This window comes from Ornithorhynchus anatinus, chromosome X1, assembly GCF_004115215.2.
Source record: "Ornithorhynchus anatinus isolate Pmale09 chromosome X1, mOrnAna1.pri.v4, whole genome shotgun sequence".
Lineage (NCBI taxonomy): Eukaryota > Metazoa > Chordata > Mammalia > Monotremata > Ornithorhynchidae > Ornithorhynchus > Ornithorhynchus anatinus.
This window is the reverse complement of record NC_041749.1, coordinates 28,006,444-28,023,945: the sequence shown is the minus strand read 5'-3', so window position 1 is coordinate 28,023,945 and position 17,502 is coordinate 28,006,444. Positions and strand designations below refer to the sequence as shown.

The 17,502-nt window shown below is 36.8% G+C and overlaps 1 protein-coding gene across 1 annotated transcript in view; it reads right to left on the bottom strand.

Moving 5' to 3' along the window:
* The window catches only part of EBF1 (EBF transcription factor 1), a 346,244-nt gene that overhangs the window by 310,540 nt on the left and 18,202 nt on the right, over nt 1-17,502 (bottom strand). The window contains 2 exon segments of the mRNA XM_029051049.2: nt 13,765-13,806; nt 13,808-13,831. Coding sequence (XP_028906882.1) covers nt 13,765-13,806; nt 13,808-13,831 — 66 coding nt within the window.

Below are 17,502 nucleotides of genomic sequence, written 5' to 3'. Positions count from 1 at the left end.
TAGCTGATAGAAATTATCTCTCAATTTCCTTTGATTAATTTAACCAGAAACTTACTTATCTTTCACCAAGTTGATGTGTATATCAGAGATAAGACAATTTTAAACCATCCATTCAATTTTATTTTCTGAATTTAGAAAAATTAAAGGCTAAGTAGAAAATCAGAATATTTTGAATCGCTAATAATGTCAACTATTACATATACTAATGAAGTTTGACCTGAACTATCTTTAAAATAAAGATTTGAGGCAGTGACAGTACTAAAGATTTTTTTTTTTTTTACTGCAGACACAGGTTTATTCCTGCTATGGCATATGATAAGGAGTGGCAGACGAAACATTGCTGATTTGGGTTTAACTTAATGACTAACCTAGGTTAAGGGCTTTGTGTAGAGCTAGGCTCTCCCTTAAATGACAGCTATGAGAACCCAGCTGGTTCTAATTTTGAAACAACCAGTTTCTCTATCCCCAAGTGCTAAAGAAAATAATCCCAGCAATCCATGACTACACGCTTTCACAGGGACATAAATGAGAATTTGATTGTAAAGATAATTAAAGTCATTCCTGAAACTTCCAAGAAAAAAAAAAGAATCAATGATGTTGTTTAAATTAAACAATAACAATCAGTTTGATCTGTAGAAAAGGGAAGGAGGGGCTTCCTGGTTGCAAAGAATTAAGTTTTCCAAATGCTTTCCTTCTCAATTTTAAGCTGCCCAACATTGTAGGGAACTAACTACAGTAACAAAATGCAATAAATAAAATGAAGGTAAGAATTTCAATAAAACCACTGGGGCAAGATGCTTTTGTGCCTGGTAAATGCAAATTCCACTCAGGGAAACACTTGCTCAGTGATAGCATTGATAGTTACCAAGAAAATAAAGAGAAAAATAAAATGTAAGTTTAAAAATAAACATGAACAATGTATGAGAAGATCTTGTTTATAGAACAGCTCTGCCTATTTGGACATTAATGAAACTAAGAATTTATCTGAGTAGTCTGCATTTTGAATTCATGAGTTTCCAAAACCCCCAAGAAAAAATTCACTTTAAAAACTGCTCCACTCTCCTAGTCAGAATAAAACCCAAAGCCTTTCCTGTATGCCTCATGGCATTTGACTCAACTTTGATACCTACATGGTGGAAGACTTCAAGTGCTGGGGAAAGTATTTTTTTTCTTGTAATCTCTCCATTTGCCCTATCTGCATTTAACAGGAAGAAGAGATCAAGCTCAATAAGGACTATTCAGAGCCTCTCAATTAACCTGATTAGTTCAGCGCATTACTCTCATCAGTGACACCTTATCTTGAAACTGAAGGGGAAACTTCCTTCCTCCTGAAGATATGGAAGCCCCCTAAAGCCAGAAAGATGGAGCCTATCAAGTTTTTGCTCTTCTCTGGTTCTTTTTCCTTCCTAGTGTGCAGGTCACTGAGACCTTAGTTAGGAAGAACTGTCTGATTGGATTTTGTGTCCTAAGGAAACATTGGGTGGGATCTCATCTGCCCAGGTGGCCTAAGAAAAAGCTGGGAAAGGGATGCCCTGTAGGCAACTGCAAGTCCCTTCTTTGAGAGTCAACCAGGCACATGATAGGATTTCGGGAAACAGGGATCAGTGCATTAACCCTCGAACGACTAAAGCAGCACATAAATATGAATACCTGCCTGGGAAAGGTATAATACTGCTTTCTTAATTGCCCTGTAGACCAGGGAAACAATTGCTTAGTTAAACGTAGCCTGGTCTGAAATCTGTTTCACAGACTAATAAGATTAAGTGTTACATGGAAAAAAAAGGTAATATCCAAATTTTCTGTATGTATATGAATACTGTATCAGATTTCTTATATCATACTGTGAGTAATAGAAATGTTAGTTAATGGAATGTATGAAAATGAGAGTGACATCAGCAGCAGGTTTTTTTAATTTGTGAATCCGCCCCTTGATTTACTTTATCAGTTAAAAGTCACATATAAGCATTAAATAATTTTGAGTTGTAGCAAATATTAATGTTCTGGTATTTTCTACAAAGCTACCTGCTAGAATTCCACAGTGATGAGTTAATCTCAATTCTGAGGAAGTATGATATTCAGAGGGCAGAACAATGAATTTACCACCAAAATTTATGGGGTGATTTTCTAAGGCAAGGGATCCTAATGACTACTTACCTCAATTTCCTGAGCAATAAAATGGGTTCTCTTTCAATACCTAGATATGCTTGGTTAGATGTTCAATTTTTGAAAAGACTCTGAGGCTCTCCAATGAAAGATAAAATCACTCAAAATTTTCTTCAATACTCAGTGAAGGAAAGTGTTTACCAAACTGACATTAAATTATAAAATCCTGAAGGAAAACATACAAGTCTCAGTTAAGTGTCTCTTTGAATGAAAGCAAGACTCTATGGGATTCAATTTTTTAATTTAAAAATCATATATGGATTTCAAGCCAGATACTGATCTTAAATGAGCAGTGCATATCAGCATCTCAAAGGCTATGCTCAGTTCATGCAGCTGGGCACACAGGAGTGGTTTTTTCGAGATATGCAGACATGTATGCAGTGTGTCTGAGATTAAAATCTGGCCTCCAAATGACTGCAGAAGTCGTGCAGAGAAACATGGGATGGGTAAGGCAGAATACTGAATCTCAGCGCTTAATAGCTCAAGGATAGCTGGGTTTCCTCTGATCTCTATTTCTTTTTTAAAGAAAGAGCTTTATAATGAATACAGAATATATAATACATTTCTCTTCTTTGGGTGACAATTTTCAACCAAATTTGAAATAGGTGGAGTGCTTTTAGTGCCCCCCCACTCTCCCTTATCAAAGTAGTCTACTCCTGGGATGTCAGATGATAATTATGATATATGTGCTAAAAACATACTTAAATCCTTAAATATCAATAATGGACTAGAATCCTAACTACTTGGAAATATAGAATAAAAGAGAAAGAAATGTTCATTTGAACCTGTGAAATAACGGATAACCTGGATTAAACTGACCAAACTAACCAAAAAAAAACAAAAAACAATCAAATCATTGCCACCTTAAGTTTTTTATTTGTTTAAAAAATACTATTAGTAAATTTAAATGTATCCTCTATCTCCTTCCAGTCATTACTTCTCATATTCCCGTTAGTATGAACTGTTTGTGACAGACTAAAAGACCTTTCCATGGTGAGGCCAATGATCATTATGATGATACACTAACGTAAAAGAGACATCATAAGGGAGAAGAAACTAATGCCTGACAAACAAGCCTATGCTTCCATTTTGATTATTAATTTGATGAATTATTTAAAAGGAACTTTACTCCACTTCAGAGGGAAAATGATCATTCCCAAAAGGTGGCTGAGTAAAAGTTCTTGAAAAATGCTTACTGGTGATGAAGAAAACATTTTAAATTAAGCTTAAAAATGACCTTCCCCAAAATCTGAGGGTTTTGTCAAAAGTTGATAAGATGAGTTGTTGCCTAACTCTAAGAAAATTCTGTTCTAGATATTGGGGTTTGAGCTGCCTTTTTCTTTCCAATGGCATTGAAAGTGTTAAAGAAAACAATAAAAGAACAAGTGAGTGTACAGGGTAGGATTTACTGGCATTTACTTTTAATCTATGGTCCTTTACTCTGTGGCTTATCAGCCCTGTGTCAGTCCTTTTTCCTCCTTTATATTTCATGAGGAGCCCCCCATGCTGCTACTGAGAGACAGAACCCAAGTGTCTGTAAGCTTTTTGTCAGGTAAAAAGAGAAGAAAAAGGAAAGGAACAAGAGGAAAAGCAAAGCTAAGAGGCATCTATTAGATGTCACTAGGCTTTTGTATTCATGTCAATGATTCAGGATTAGAGTATTTGAAATAATCTTATTGAGAGGAATCAAAAGGCCCACAGAGTGAGAGCCTGCTCTGTAGCATATGGCAGAGCAGAGGACAATATCTTATTAAAGATGTGTTAGCTAACACTATTACTTTTATATTATATTACCAAACTATTGTGCCTCAAACAGTTAGCTAGATGGTATAGTTACAGAATGCCTTTTCAGAGGGTAGAGTGTTGGATAGAGCTATATAATTTGCCTGCATGTCTGTTGAGTAATTATAAAGAGGGTTTTTGGTTTTGATTGTTTTCTTTTCTTTTTCTTTTCTTTTCTGGAATTAGAACCCTGCACTTCACCTTCAAAGAGAAAAACCCCCAAAGTACTCTCAGGACCACTCCTGACAATGGGGTGTACGTTACAGAGATTAACAACCATGATATTTCCCCCAACTAGAATTAGTTTCATAATGCTCTATTTTCAGATATTTTACTTAGCATCTGAAAACATGGAAATCACAGAACTCAAGAGCTGTTCCATCAGTGCCCCAAATGCAACTATTTTCATCTTTGCTGGATTAAGGCAATTAAAATATATTGCAATAAGTACTGTAACACTAAAACCTTAATTTGTTTTTGGACAAAGGGCTTGCAATTGGAGAGATCATTTCTGTGAAGGAGTTGATTTGCCTGTATCTTTTGAGTCCGTGCACAATCAGAGACATTGATTGCAGTAAGTGAATTTGGGGTTTTATCAGGTTGCCCAGTGCTATATATATAGTTTCATGATTTGTAACATGGAAAATAGAACTAGTGTCCTTTTCCCTGTTACATTCATATAATGAAAACCAAATAATCATTTCCTTAATTCAAAAGTATCATGAAATCTTCTTTTGTTCTGCTTTAAGTGGGTATTGGTGGTGGAGGGGGATCAGGTGCTTGGCAGTTTGGGTGACTTGCTTTTTTTCATTTTTTTTTTCATTGCAAGTCCCACTTTTGGTTTGTTAAGCACTTAGTATGTGTCAAACACTGCTCTAAGCACTGGGACAGATACAAGTTAATCAGGTCAGATAAAGTCCCTGTCCAACGAGAGGCTCCTATTCTAAGTAAGAGGCGATATTTAATCCCCATTTTACAGTTATGGAAACTGAGGCACAGAGAATTTAAGTGACTTGCCCAAGATTACACAGCAAGAAATTAACAGAGTCAGAATCAGAATCCAAGTCTTCCAATTCCCAGGCCCATGCTCTTTCCACTAGGTCATACTTGCTTCTCTACTTGCTTGGTTTGATAGTGCTATAGTCTGATCATAAAGTGCCTATGAAAAGTTGCTAATATAAAGCACTGGAGACTCTGTACAAGACTGGTTCAAGAGATAAGCTAAAATGGCAAAGGAAGAACATGATTTGATATTTATATTACATGTTGCCACTGCACTTTCTCTGAAGTTCAGTTAAATGCACTTCTTGAAAGTTGTTACCATTATCTCACTTTCAGTGAAATCCCATGTTATTCATTTTATAATGGCATTAGGACTATACTATGTTAAGATACATTACATGATGATACACTTTCCATCAGCATATTTGAAATCTATTTTAATATATCACATTTGTTGCTATATGCAGGACCAGAACCTATTTCGCTTATTGTATTCATATTTTTCTTATTGTAATTGCAACTGAATTCAAATGTACAAGACAAATTTCACATTCAGAGTGATATACAATATGTGATCAAATTTAGAATGATGCACATTGCTCAGTCCCTAATAATAGTGGATAAGATATCACTGAGAGCAAATGTTATATTAGGGGTTAATAAAAAATAAACAGTAAATCAACTCACCCCGTTAGTTAAAGTTTAATGACAGATTTTCCTTTTTTAAAAATGCAAACACCCACAAAAAAGTTAAAAGAAGACCAGTTGTCAAGACCTCTGTCTTTTTTCATTAATGCTTATTTTGATATGCCATGAAAATTTACAGTTTCAGGGAAAGAGTTAAAGAAATTTTTTACTCAGTTAGTGCTATCTGCTCTAGGACTGTGTGATAGCTGCTTGCATCCATTCAGATTATGCCTTAAAAACTGATTTAGTTTTGTAACTTAATCATTGCCCCAAAATAGAAATAAAAACACTCCTCCACTCACTCGCCCACTCGCCCACTGTGGGCCACAGGCTTGCTTGAGAAGTGTAGCCAAGTGTTGCGTTGCAGGATCCACTGGCTTTGATCTGGAGGGTGGGAGGGCCGGAGGGTGGACTGGGGGTGAAAAGGAATACTAGGGTGCTTGGCCTAGTATTAGGCCAAGATCCCGCCTGCCCAGATTTTCCTCTTCAGAATCCCTGAACGCGTTGTGGAGGAGGAAGCCTAAGAGCCGTTCCCAAAATGCAAAGAGATAGGCAGATGGATTGACGGAGGTCTGAGAGGGAGGGAAGCTGTGGGGGATGGGGGAGGAGAGGTGTCTGTGTGAGTTGGGCTGTTTGTGAGTGTCTGGTGAGGGGGTGAGTTTCTAGCCTGTAAACTCCTTGCGGACAAGGGATGTGTCTGTTTATTGTTGTATTGTACTCTTCCAAGCACTTAGTACAGTGCTCTGCACACAATAAGCGCTCAATAAATCTGACTGAATGGATGACCCATGACAGATATGAGTAAAATCAAACAATCTGTGTCTGGAAGACCATCTATAGGATGCAGAAAAGGGGAATATTTTAATGAATTATTCTAAATGCTAAGGACCTGGAGAGGATACAACAGAAGCAAGACTTCAGTTCCCTGGCCTCGAGGAGTTTACAGTCTAATCACTGACTTGGGCACATGATTATTACTTACAAATACTTAGAGCAGCAAGGAAGAGTAAGATCAACTTTGAGGTGAAGCTGTGCTTTATGGTGCTGCCTGGGATATAATCTAAAAGCAATGCTAATTTCTACAAAAATTAAAAACATTGTAAAGTCAATTATTTCTATACATGATAACAAAGAATGGGCACTCATTTTGATATCTATAGTTGATAAAAATTTCCATTAGTGCTAACTCTATTCCCGAAGAAAGGGTACCAGTTTCCCTCACATAAGAAAATGTATGTAGTTCTCCAAAGTGAAATTATAGCCAAGCCCTAAAATAGACAACTTTTCTTCCTCCCTCTATTCACTGTATACTTAAGATTTCTTTTAAAAAGGAGTATTTAATGAAGTATATCTGCAAGACATATGAGAAGCTAAAAATTCTTCTTCCTTTCCTGAATAATTTATATTTGATTCAAAACAAGTTGTCTTCTATATTTCTAGTCTCACAGAGATCATATTCTGAAAAACTGTTAGGTGAGCTAATTTTTAGCCTAATACAGTTGTTTGTTTTGTTAATTTTTTTCTTTTTTTCTTCTAACGAGGTGCTTTATTTTGGGTTAATCAATCCAAATTGGCTTCTCACTGTTCTGTTTGCCAGAATATGCAATGAACAATTCTAACACCTACCATAAAACTTACCAAATAATCCAAGTGTACAGGAAAATGTGATCTTAATTTGGAAGACATTGATAAATTTTGGAATGCAATGTGGAAGATACTGTGGAAATCATTTAAGGAGTTCTAGATATCTGAAATCATAATGCAATTTTAAAAGACAATCTTCTTATGAGTCAGAGAAAAATTTTCACCTGAACTGGAAATATTCCTTAGGTAACAGATATGCAGGATTGTGTTCAGTTCTATTGTGCAAAAAGATGTAGTATATGACTCTGCAATTTGAGGCCACTCCACAGCTAGGATGGCTATTCGTATGTGATTTAATACTGGACGGGTTAGTTTTCAACCAATCTGTCTTATCTCCCATATTTTATGAATACTGAATCATGTGGCTGAATCCTGTGGCTCAGAAATGACACGCTTGTGTACAGAAAGCTGGGAGAGGAAAGCAATTATCCTCAGGGTACTCCATGAGAATTTCTGCATACAACTTTTTTCTGTATCTACATGGCACTATTGCATTGTGTTATGTAACCTCTGCAACATTTATAGATAGCATAATGTGCATCTGTTGCTTTTGGGTAAGTAGTGTGGAGTCTGTGGCCACCCTTCTCAGTAAAGTATATGAACACGCAATAAAATAAGCTATCACTTAAGTGGTTCCTGAAAATGCAGATAGCTAAGAAGAATGTTTATATTCAATAAATAAATCAGTAGTATTTGTTGAGTACCTACTCTGTGCAGAATGCTCTATTACATGCTTGGAAAAAATAATATAGACATGAGCCCTATCTTCATTGATCTTACAATCTAGTGGGGGAGATAGACACTGAAGTAAATTACAGATAGGAGGAAAAAATAGATGGTTAAGATATGTACATATGTGCTAGAGGGGTTCAACTGACAAATGGAACATATTTCATGTGAAGAAAATTAGCTGACCTTAAAAGAACATATTGCTGTTTTGACAAAACTATAATTTATTTGCAGTTCTCCAGCTGTTAGTTAGATCTAATGTTACTAAGGGGTTTGGACCTAAATTCTGAGAAATATTCTGAGAAACTAATACTGCAAAAGGAAATGTATGCAGGTCTAAAAATTTGAACATATTTTGAAATGTATCAAAAATTAATTCACTCAATCAATGGCATTTATGGAATGTTTACTATACTGAGTGCTTGGTAGAGTATAATACAATAGAGTTGGCAGACACGTTCCCTGGCTACAAGGAGCTTACAGTCTAGAGGAGAACACAGACATGAATGTAAATAGATAAATAAGGGATATATGCACAAGTGCTGTGAGACTAAGGATGGTATGAATATCAGGGGCTTAAAAGTGTACAAGTGCAAAGATGTTGTAGAAGGGAGAGGAATCAGGAAAAAGAAAGCTTAATCAGGAAAAGCCTCTTGAGGGGTGACTTTAGTAAGACATTGAAGGTGGGGAGAATGGTGGTTTGGCATACATGGAAGATGAGGGAGTTCCAGGCCAGAGGGAAGGACTTGGAAAAGGGGTTGGCAGTGAGATAGGTAGAGGTAAATTGAGCTAGCTGGTGCTAGAGGAGTGAAGTGTGTGGGACGGGCTTATAGTAGGAGATCAGTGAGGTAAAGTAGGAGGGGGAAAGCTGATTGAGTATTTCTGTTTCATTTGGAGATGGATGAGCAGCCACTGGAGGTGCTTGAGGAATGGGGATTTGGACTGAAAGTATCTTTTCAAAAAGTGATGAGGCCAAAACCTAATTCTAGAGGCTTCCCTACCTCACTATAATTAAACTATGCAGGTATAAGGAAAGAGATCTTGTTTACTTAAGTGAAAATAGTTTACTTATTCATGACGAAGAGTGAAATATGATTTAAGAGCACTGACTTGACACTACTATAAGAGTCTAGCCATGAAAAAACTTCAGTTTAGTGTAATAAGTCAAGTGGAATTTGGGAAAGAAGTAATTACATATTTATACATGTAGTCAAAATGTGTAATTATCAATGACATTTTTAAAAGTTTTCCACTTAGAAGAAAATGGAAACATCCTTCATAAACATAGAAAAAATATAAAACTGTGTTCCTGTTTCATGTTACCCTACATGACTTTTGTCATTATCATCTTTTCGGATTCTTACAAAGCAAACCTAATTAAGAATCTCTCTCATTAGTCTTCCAGAAAAATTAGCACAACTTATGCTAATTACTCCTGCAAAATTTAATAAACTTGTTGAATTGGGAATAGTCTAATGAGGTTTTATTTATTGAACTAAGAACTCTAATGAAAAAGGTTAGGACATAAGGATATCCAATGTGGTAATAAAACTACAATTTATTCAATTTATGAACAGAAAGTTTGTTGGGAATCTTTAAATTCAAATATGAGATATTATTTGAATATTACATCAGTCTTGAACTTTTTTAACAAAAGGAAGTGTTACTTTTTTCACTTTAACAGGGAGCATCACAAAGAACAACCTCTTAGCTGTAATGGGAATGATTATCACTAGCTCTAACACATCAGCAATTCAGCCTAAAACTTTTAACTACAAGAAAAAACAGGTAAATAGTTTTCTATGTTCCACATTCACCATGTTTAAAATGAATTTTCTTGACCAGACTGAAGAAAATAATAGTGTGAAACTGGTAGCACTTTCCTTACATGTTATGACAAGAGAAGAAAGGAAAAACCCATTTCCCAGAACACAACAGGCAACTTCTGATGGGTTTTTTTATTCCACATTTTTTATGTATTTTGCCTATCTGATGCATTCTCCATAACAAACAAAGAATAAAGGTGAATTTTTGAGAACCAATTAGCCTACCCTGCACTTAGCTATGTGACCAAAATAGATCGCTGTGTCCTACAAATCAGTCAAGAAATCAATCAATCAAATTTATTGAGTGCTTACTATATGCAGAGCACTATACTAAATGCTTGGAAGAGTATAATATTGCAGAGTTGGTAGCTACAGTCATTCACACAATAAGTAATTTTCTCAATCACCGCTAAACCGCAGGTAAAAATAACGTTGTTCTTCAGAACCTAGAGGACATGTACAAAGGATCTCAAACGTTTAATTGTTCAATAGGATTGTATTAAGTTATTACTAAATGCTATAGCAGAGAAAAACAGCCACACCATGATGCCTACACAAAACCTCAGGGGACTGGGTGGCTGCTGCTGTAGCTTTAGTGTTTGTGGTTTAGTGGAAGTGGCTCAGGCTGTAGACTCTGAGCCATTAGTAGCCTGAAATTCAGCTCTCCTAGCTATTGATCTTTGTTTATACGTTGTCTTAGTATTTTGGTTGATCTCTCCTTGTTTATCTGTCACTAGCTCCCTCTCCCCCTTTATATTTTTAAATTGTGAGCCCTCCCAAGTGACAGATGTGTCTAATTCCCACCTGCGTATCCTTTCCCAGCACTTTGTACAATTCTCAGTACACAGTAGACACTTAATAAATACTATTACTGCTATATCAAAACTGTGCTCTTGGCTATTTCTGTTATTATACTACAACACGCAGTCTCATATATTATGATTATTGTGATTTATATTAATAAATCAGAAACATGTAACAGATTTTATGTAATCAGTCATATAAAATCAAATTGAAAATTATGAAATCCAGGCAAGGAAGTCACCTTATTCTACAAGAATTTTAGGGAACTGAAGAGTCCCTTAAAATATTTTCTCTTCCTCTGGAAGTTCTCTTTTGTTTCTCTTTTTTCCATATTTAAAATGGAGTTCTCATATAATTGCACAGACAGGGCTGGAAATTTAAAAATTTGGCGTTCCAAAGGCTAAATAAATTCTGCAAAATTACATGCATATAAATAGAGCTGAAGATATTTATGCTTATCATTTGGCATAATGTTCATATTCACAAGAGGCAACAGCAAGCAAATAACACATTGTTTGGACTTAAGCAGTCACTACAGGAATTCAGCTATTCTAAAAGCACACCTTTTGAGAGACAGTGTTGCCTATATACATATACATAGAGAGAGAGAGTGTGTGAGAGAGAGAGAGAGTTTGGTACCTTGAGAACTTGAAAAAAAAAATGAAAAGGATAAATGTCATGAATTATATCACTAAAGCCACCAACAGTATAAAGTGCATACTTATTTTGCCTAAATTGTTTGAATTACCCCAGCTAAGAAAAGGTTTTAAGTACCCTACTGGGACAGATGCAAAGCGGCAACAATAGAAGCCACACTAATGCAATCCAGGTAACACAATCCTATTTCAAAAACATGGCCGGGCTAATTACAGCACTGCTGAGTCAAGTTTCTTATGGCATTGCAACCCACAGGAACAGGTCAAAATCAAATGTTATTCAAACCACACTCCTATCAACCTTCTATATCAGAGTCACAGTTTAAAACCAAATGAAGAAGTTAAAAGCTTAACCCATTCACAAGCAAATATGTTTCATTGACAGGGGGGAGGTAAGGCTTAAATGATCACCTGAACCAAATTAAACAGTTTGTACTCTCATATGTTTAAATATCAAGATACCATCTAAAATATAGACTTCTCATTTGATCAGAACCATTTTTGTGTTCTGCTCTTTTATAGAATAATGAAAGATATTTTAATGGGCAAATACCCTTTTCCTTGTGATTAAAAGACACAAATTATAAATACCAACTAAGTGTACTGAATATTATACGTGTTGTAGAGAAGCAAGATGGCCTTGTGGAAGACGCACAGGCCTTAGAGGCAGAGGACCTTGGTTCTACTACTGGCTCCACCACTTGACTGCTGTGTGACCTTGCAAAAATCATCTCACTTCTCCATGCCTCAATTTCCTCATCTGTAAAAGGAGGATTAAAACCCATTTCCTCCCCCCACATAGAATGTGAGCCAAATGCAGGACAAGGTCTGTGTCCAAACTGATAACCTTGTATCTACCCCAGAGCTTAGATAAGTGTTTGGCACATAGTAAATGCTTAACAAATGCAATAATAATAATGGCATTTGTTAAGCACTTACTATGTGCCAAGCACTGTTCTAAGCAGGTGGGTAGATAGAAGGTAATCAGGTTGTCCACGTGGGCTCACACTCTTAATCCCCATTTATATACCATATTTCTGTAGACTTGCCTCTCCTCTTTTGTTCTTTTTTATTTTTTTAGAAAAAAAGTCAAATGAATTGTGTGGTTGCTTATGTAGACAAAGTGACCATTCCAATTCTATGCATATTGTGATTAACTTTGCTGATTATATGTTAACAATTTCATATCCAACCCTTAACCTGGTCATTAACTTTTCTTGGCTTTGTCCAAGCCTTATTTAGAATGAATGAGCCTTTTAAAGTGAATATTAAACTATATAGTGGGAACTGATTGTTTAAAACATCCACTTAGGACAAAATTTTAAAGACATATTTGGTAATTAATACATATTTTGGGACCCCGGACTAAAAATCGTACATATGTAAAGATCGACTAGAGAACTCTGTTACCTAATGAAACAAACATAGGATAGAACAACATTTTTACTTTATTGCCCCCTTAAAAATGGACAATCCAGCAGAGAAGAAGACTTAAACTTAAGCTGATTAATGTGCTACTTCAAACTGAAATACTTTAAGAACCCAAAAGGAATTTTACACCAGCCTTTCTTTCTTAGATTAGGTATAGGTCAATTCTCCCTAGAAGGTTCTTTTCCCAGATTAGTGTGGGTATCGCTTTTCCTAGTTGATGACTGACAGTATCCATAAACCTTTGAGGCCATTCAACACTCAAAGACTAATGCTAAATACCAAATGGTTGATCCATATATGTTTCCAACAATGAATTTCAATAATTAAAATGTAAAGTGAATATTTGGAATACAACTTTGCATAATGTGCAAGCACCCTGACTAAGAATTGCCCTGTACAACTAAAAACAGATTTATTGTTTTATAGTGATTTACTTGGTCATGTCAGATTAGTAATATGGATCTGTTTAAAACATAATAATTAAGACATGCAGGAAGAATTAATCAGCTTACAATGCAGTAAGAGTAGCAATCTAACCCGGAAAATAACAGTAGAAAAAAAATCTTAGTTCACAGATTTCTTTGAACTGCTTTTATGCATAAATAAAAACCTTAAAATGTAGATGGATTGCATCCAACAGAACTACTGTAGCTAAAAGTGATAATGATTCAAACATTTTTCAAATAAAAGTTAAATATTTATAAGCACCCAACCACATTTCATAAATCACAAACTATTATTATTTTATTTCTGAAGCTTCCTGGCACAGCATGAGGATTGAGCCATAGAAAGTTGGAAAAGAAAAATAGTCCTTTACAAGTATGATCCGGACCCAGATCCAGAGCATTCCAAGGAACGGCCTCAAAATAACCTTCCATATGGTTCTTCCATGGGAATCGTAATCACACAGCAAAGCTAATTCACTCTCAACAACCAAATTTCGTCCACATACATACATAACACTGGCCCATTAGCGACACGGGGCAGGTGTTTCATTATAATGAGGAGTAAGAATTCAAGGAAATAATAGTGGTCCCTACCTGTCAATTATCACTGGATCTGAGGGAGTCTCATTTCGTTGCCACAGCTTTTCTGTCACAACAGCGGCTTATAGAGCAAAAAGTGAAGGATTTAGTATGACCATTACATTGTAAATTGTATCATTAGGCAGACAGAAGGTTCAAATTGGTGGGTTATGAATGGTAGAATTACCGTGAAGCCATACCTGGAATCCAGCAGTTCTAGTGACAGAAATTCTATTTGGGTCACCTACGGGTTAATTACTATGTTTAACCTTCTCCTAGCACAGCTGGGGTACTAACCATGGGGTTTTCTCCCCCCTGTCAGGAACTACAATCCAGAGTTCTCTTGGCATTAGAATCATCTTCCCCTTACATTCTGGTATGTTGGGAGGTAAGCATACTGTAACCTTATCCTGAGTACACTGGGGACAGGGAGGAGGGGGAGGGTCAAAGTGGAAGGAAGCACAACTTGCCTTGGGGAAAAGAAGTACACTAACTTTATAGGCAGCTTGAACACATCTTTTTCTCTGCTGTCCTTAGATGAAATGCTTTTTTCCCATAATATTTTGTGGGGCAGTTGCTTTTCAATGCAGATAATTCCAAATCCTAAAGTAACAACAGTTGACTTTGAGACAGCCTAGCTGAAGTGGGGAATGGGAAAGAAGGGGTGAAAGTGCTACCTTTTATGATCACGTCTATGTGTTATTTGGGGTTTTCTGATTGCATTAATGACCCCCGCTACTAGGGTATGAAACAGCCCTGGAAACCAATGCCTTCTAATAGGTCAGATCAAAGCAGACATGAAATGTAAGAACCCTTTGCCATAGCTCTCTGCTCTGTCACTGACCTTGAGGTTTGCATTCTTCTGAACTAAAACAGATTCATTGTTCCCAAAAGGGACGAAAAAATGAATTGCTTGTGATTATTAAACCGTAATGTGAGTTAGAGAGTCGAAATTACAAAATACAAATTACCAGAGTCCCTGGTACACATAACTGGAATCTGATAAAACTTCATACCTAGCTGGAGGCAGTCTCGGGGGAAATTATTCAATTCTAGTCATTTTCAATGAGCTTTTATAAAGATCACTTTTCCCAAGAAAGGAATCAAACCCCAAAGTTTAGGCAATTGACACAAAGGTCTAAATCCTGTTCTCAGACACCTGGTCAGTTTCCTAGATGCCAGTTTTCCCCCTTAACACCTTCTGTTTGGAGTCTGAAGAGGAGTGATAGTCATTTCCTTGGCATCAAACAGTTGTTGCACTTGGCCTCTTCGGATCTCTCTTAAATTTGCTTTCAAGTGGCTAACAAAATCTTTTTTAAAACTCCATCCCTAACCTTCTTGTCTCTGATTTAGGGCAAAGTATTTCCTCGTGCTATTTTGACTTTACAGTTGTATGGTGAGATCTTCTATGTTAAGACTGTTGGGAAATGGAGCCCCCAAATCCCTTAGTGGTGAAGAGTGGGAGGTGTCAAGCATTTTGTTGTCACCTGAATCACTGACCTGCCCTGATCTCTAGGAGGAGTTGTTAGTCCTATATTTCCTCCACCAAGAATTTTGGGACCAAATGAGATGCCCTGAGTAAGCTATCAAGCCCTCCCCAATGTTTTTTTCCCCTCCTGATTAGGAAGGACATGACAAACCTCCAGGTACTCCTTTCCCTTACTCTCCAGAAACAGCCCAGCAAATTCAGGAAGTGAAGACTAGAAAACTTTAACTCTTATCATCAGAAGCCAATTGCTTAGTGTTCTGGACACAGCTTTTTTCCCTTGTAGTTTGGTGCCTTGATCCATTTTAGTCTCAGATAGAATCAGATGGAACCTCTCCAAGATCACAGACTCAATGGACATTTTTGGTGGGATGGTGAACATGGTGGATGAGTCATCCCTGGGAAATAACCCCTAACTGTGGTGACAGGGAAAGTGAAATTTCTTACCCTTTACCTAAAACATTTCCTTGGGAAATAATTTAAATAAATGTAGAGGTAAACTTTACAAGTTGAGCCACACGGATTACAGATGTAAATTTTCCACTCTTAGTCAAAATAAGGGAGGAGAAAATGCTCCTTCTTGGAAATGAGATAAAGAAGATGAAGAAGAGAAGCATTGATAATGGATAGAGAAAGAAGAGAAGAGAAAGCCACAACAAAGAGAGTGAGAATGCCATTAAGAAGATACAAAAAATATGAAGGGAGATGAGGGAAATGAGGCAGGAGAATGATGGTGTTATACGGAAAACAGAATGGAGAGACCAAGGAGAGTGAAGGAAGATGAATCACTTAGGAGAGGAAAGGGGGAAAATGAAGGATGTGGTCAGTCTGAAATGATGACTCATTAGAAAATAGTATTAAATATGAAGAAATTGCAACTGACATACAAGCTTAACATCACCAGTGTGACTTTCATAGATGCTAACCTGTAGCAGCACTAAGAATCTTCCCAGATACAGCATCAGAAATTCCTGCCATTTGGTCACTTTCTCAAGGGCCAGAAATGTGCCCTACAAACTGGGCTGTGACTTGTCAAAACCTGACCACTGATCAACCAGTCAATGGCATTTATAGAGTACCTATTTTTGCAAAGCACTTGTACTAAGAATTTAGGAGAGTATAGTACAAAAGAGTGGGTAGAAACATTCCCTGCCATCAATGAGCTGTAATCTGGAGGAAAGAATAGACATAAATATAAATAAATAAATTACAAATATCCACAGAAGTACCCTGGGCTGAGGGTAGGGTAACTATCAAGTGCCAAAAGGTTACAATCCTTTTGTAATGAAAAATATCAAAAACAAAAAGGAAAACCTGACAGCTATTATAAGAAAGACCCAAAGTGAATTAACAAGGACACATCAACTGCTAACCAAGAAATAGGCAGACTGTAAGTAATTATATCTTCCTAATCTATTTTATGGTACTCTTCTAAGCACTTAGTACAGTGCTCTGCACACAGTAAGCACTCAATAAATACAATGATGATACAGTGTCCCAAGATCTGTGGAAGATACCAAATAATCAGGGTAGACCAAATAATCAGGGCAGGACACAATCCCTGTCCCACATGGGGCTCAAAAGAGGAAAGAAGAAAAAAAGAGATAGTAAATGTATTTTAGCCTGCATTTTACCAGGGAAGGAAACTGAGACATAGATAGGTTAATTAGGCTGCTCAAGGTCACACCAGCAGGCCAGAAACTGAGCCTTTTCCTAGGCCATACTTTCACTCAGCATCTGATGCTAATTTCTCAGATTCTGGGGAACATTAAAACAACTTTGCCAACATCACAGCAAATACCCCAACCTTATCAAAAGTATTTAGAGGTTCTCAAAACAAAAACAACAACAACAAAAAAAACCTATGCCTAACTAGCCATTCTGGCCTCCCCCCAAAGGTAAAACTGGGCTGTCCTTCCATTTAAACACCTGTGACTTGTTCTCTTATGGGACCAATCAGTCACCAATCATATTTATTGAGCGCTTACTGTGCGTAGAGTACTGTACTAAGCACTTTACACTGTAACTTCTTAAAGAGGCTAAAACCTTTAAAATTACCTATCCTATAGGATGGATGGGCGGGGGGGGGGGAATAGGGTGGGGGAGAATAGTACAAGGGGTGGGGAGAGGTTGACCTAGAGAGTTAAAATATAATTATTGGCATTTCCTCTATTGAAATCAAACTTAGCTTACCTAAAATGGTGGGAAAGGGGAACAGGGAAGTAAATTAGGCTTTGCAATCTCTCAAAGGCCTAGAAGGAGCTTTA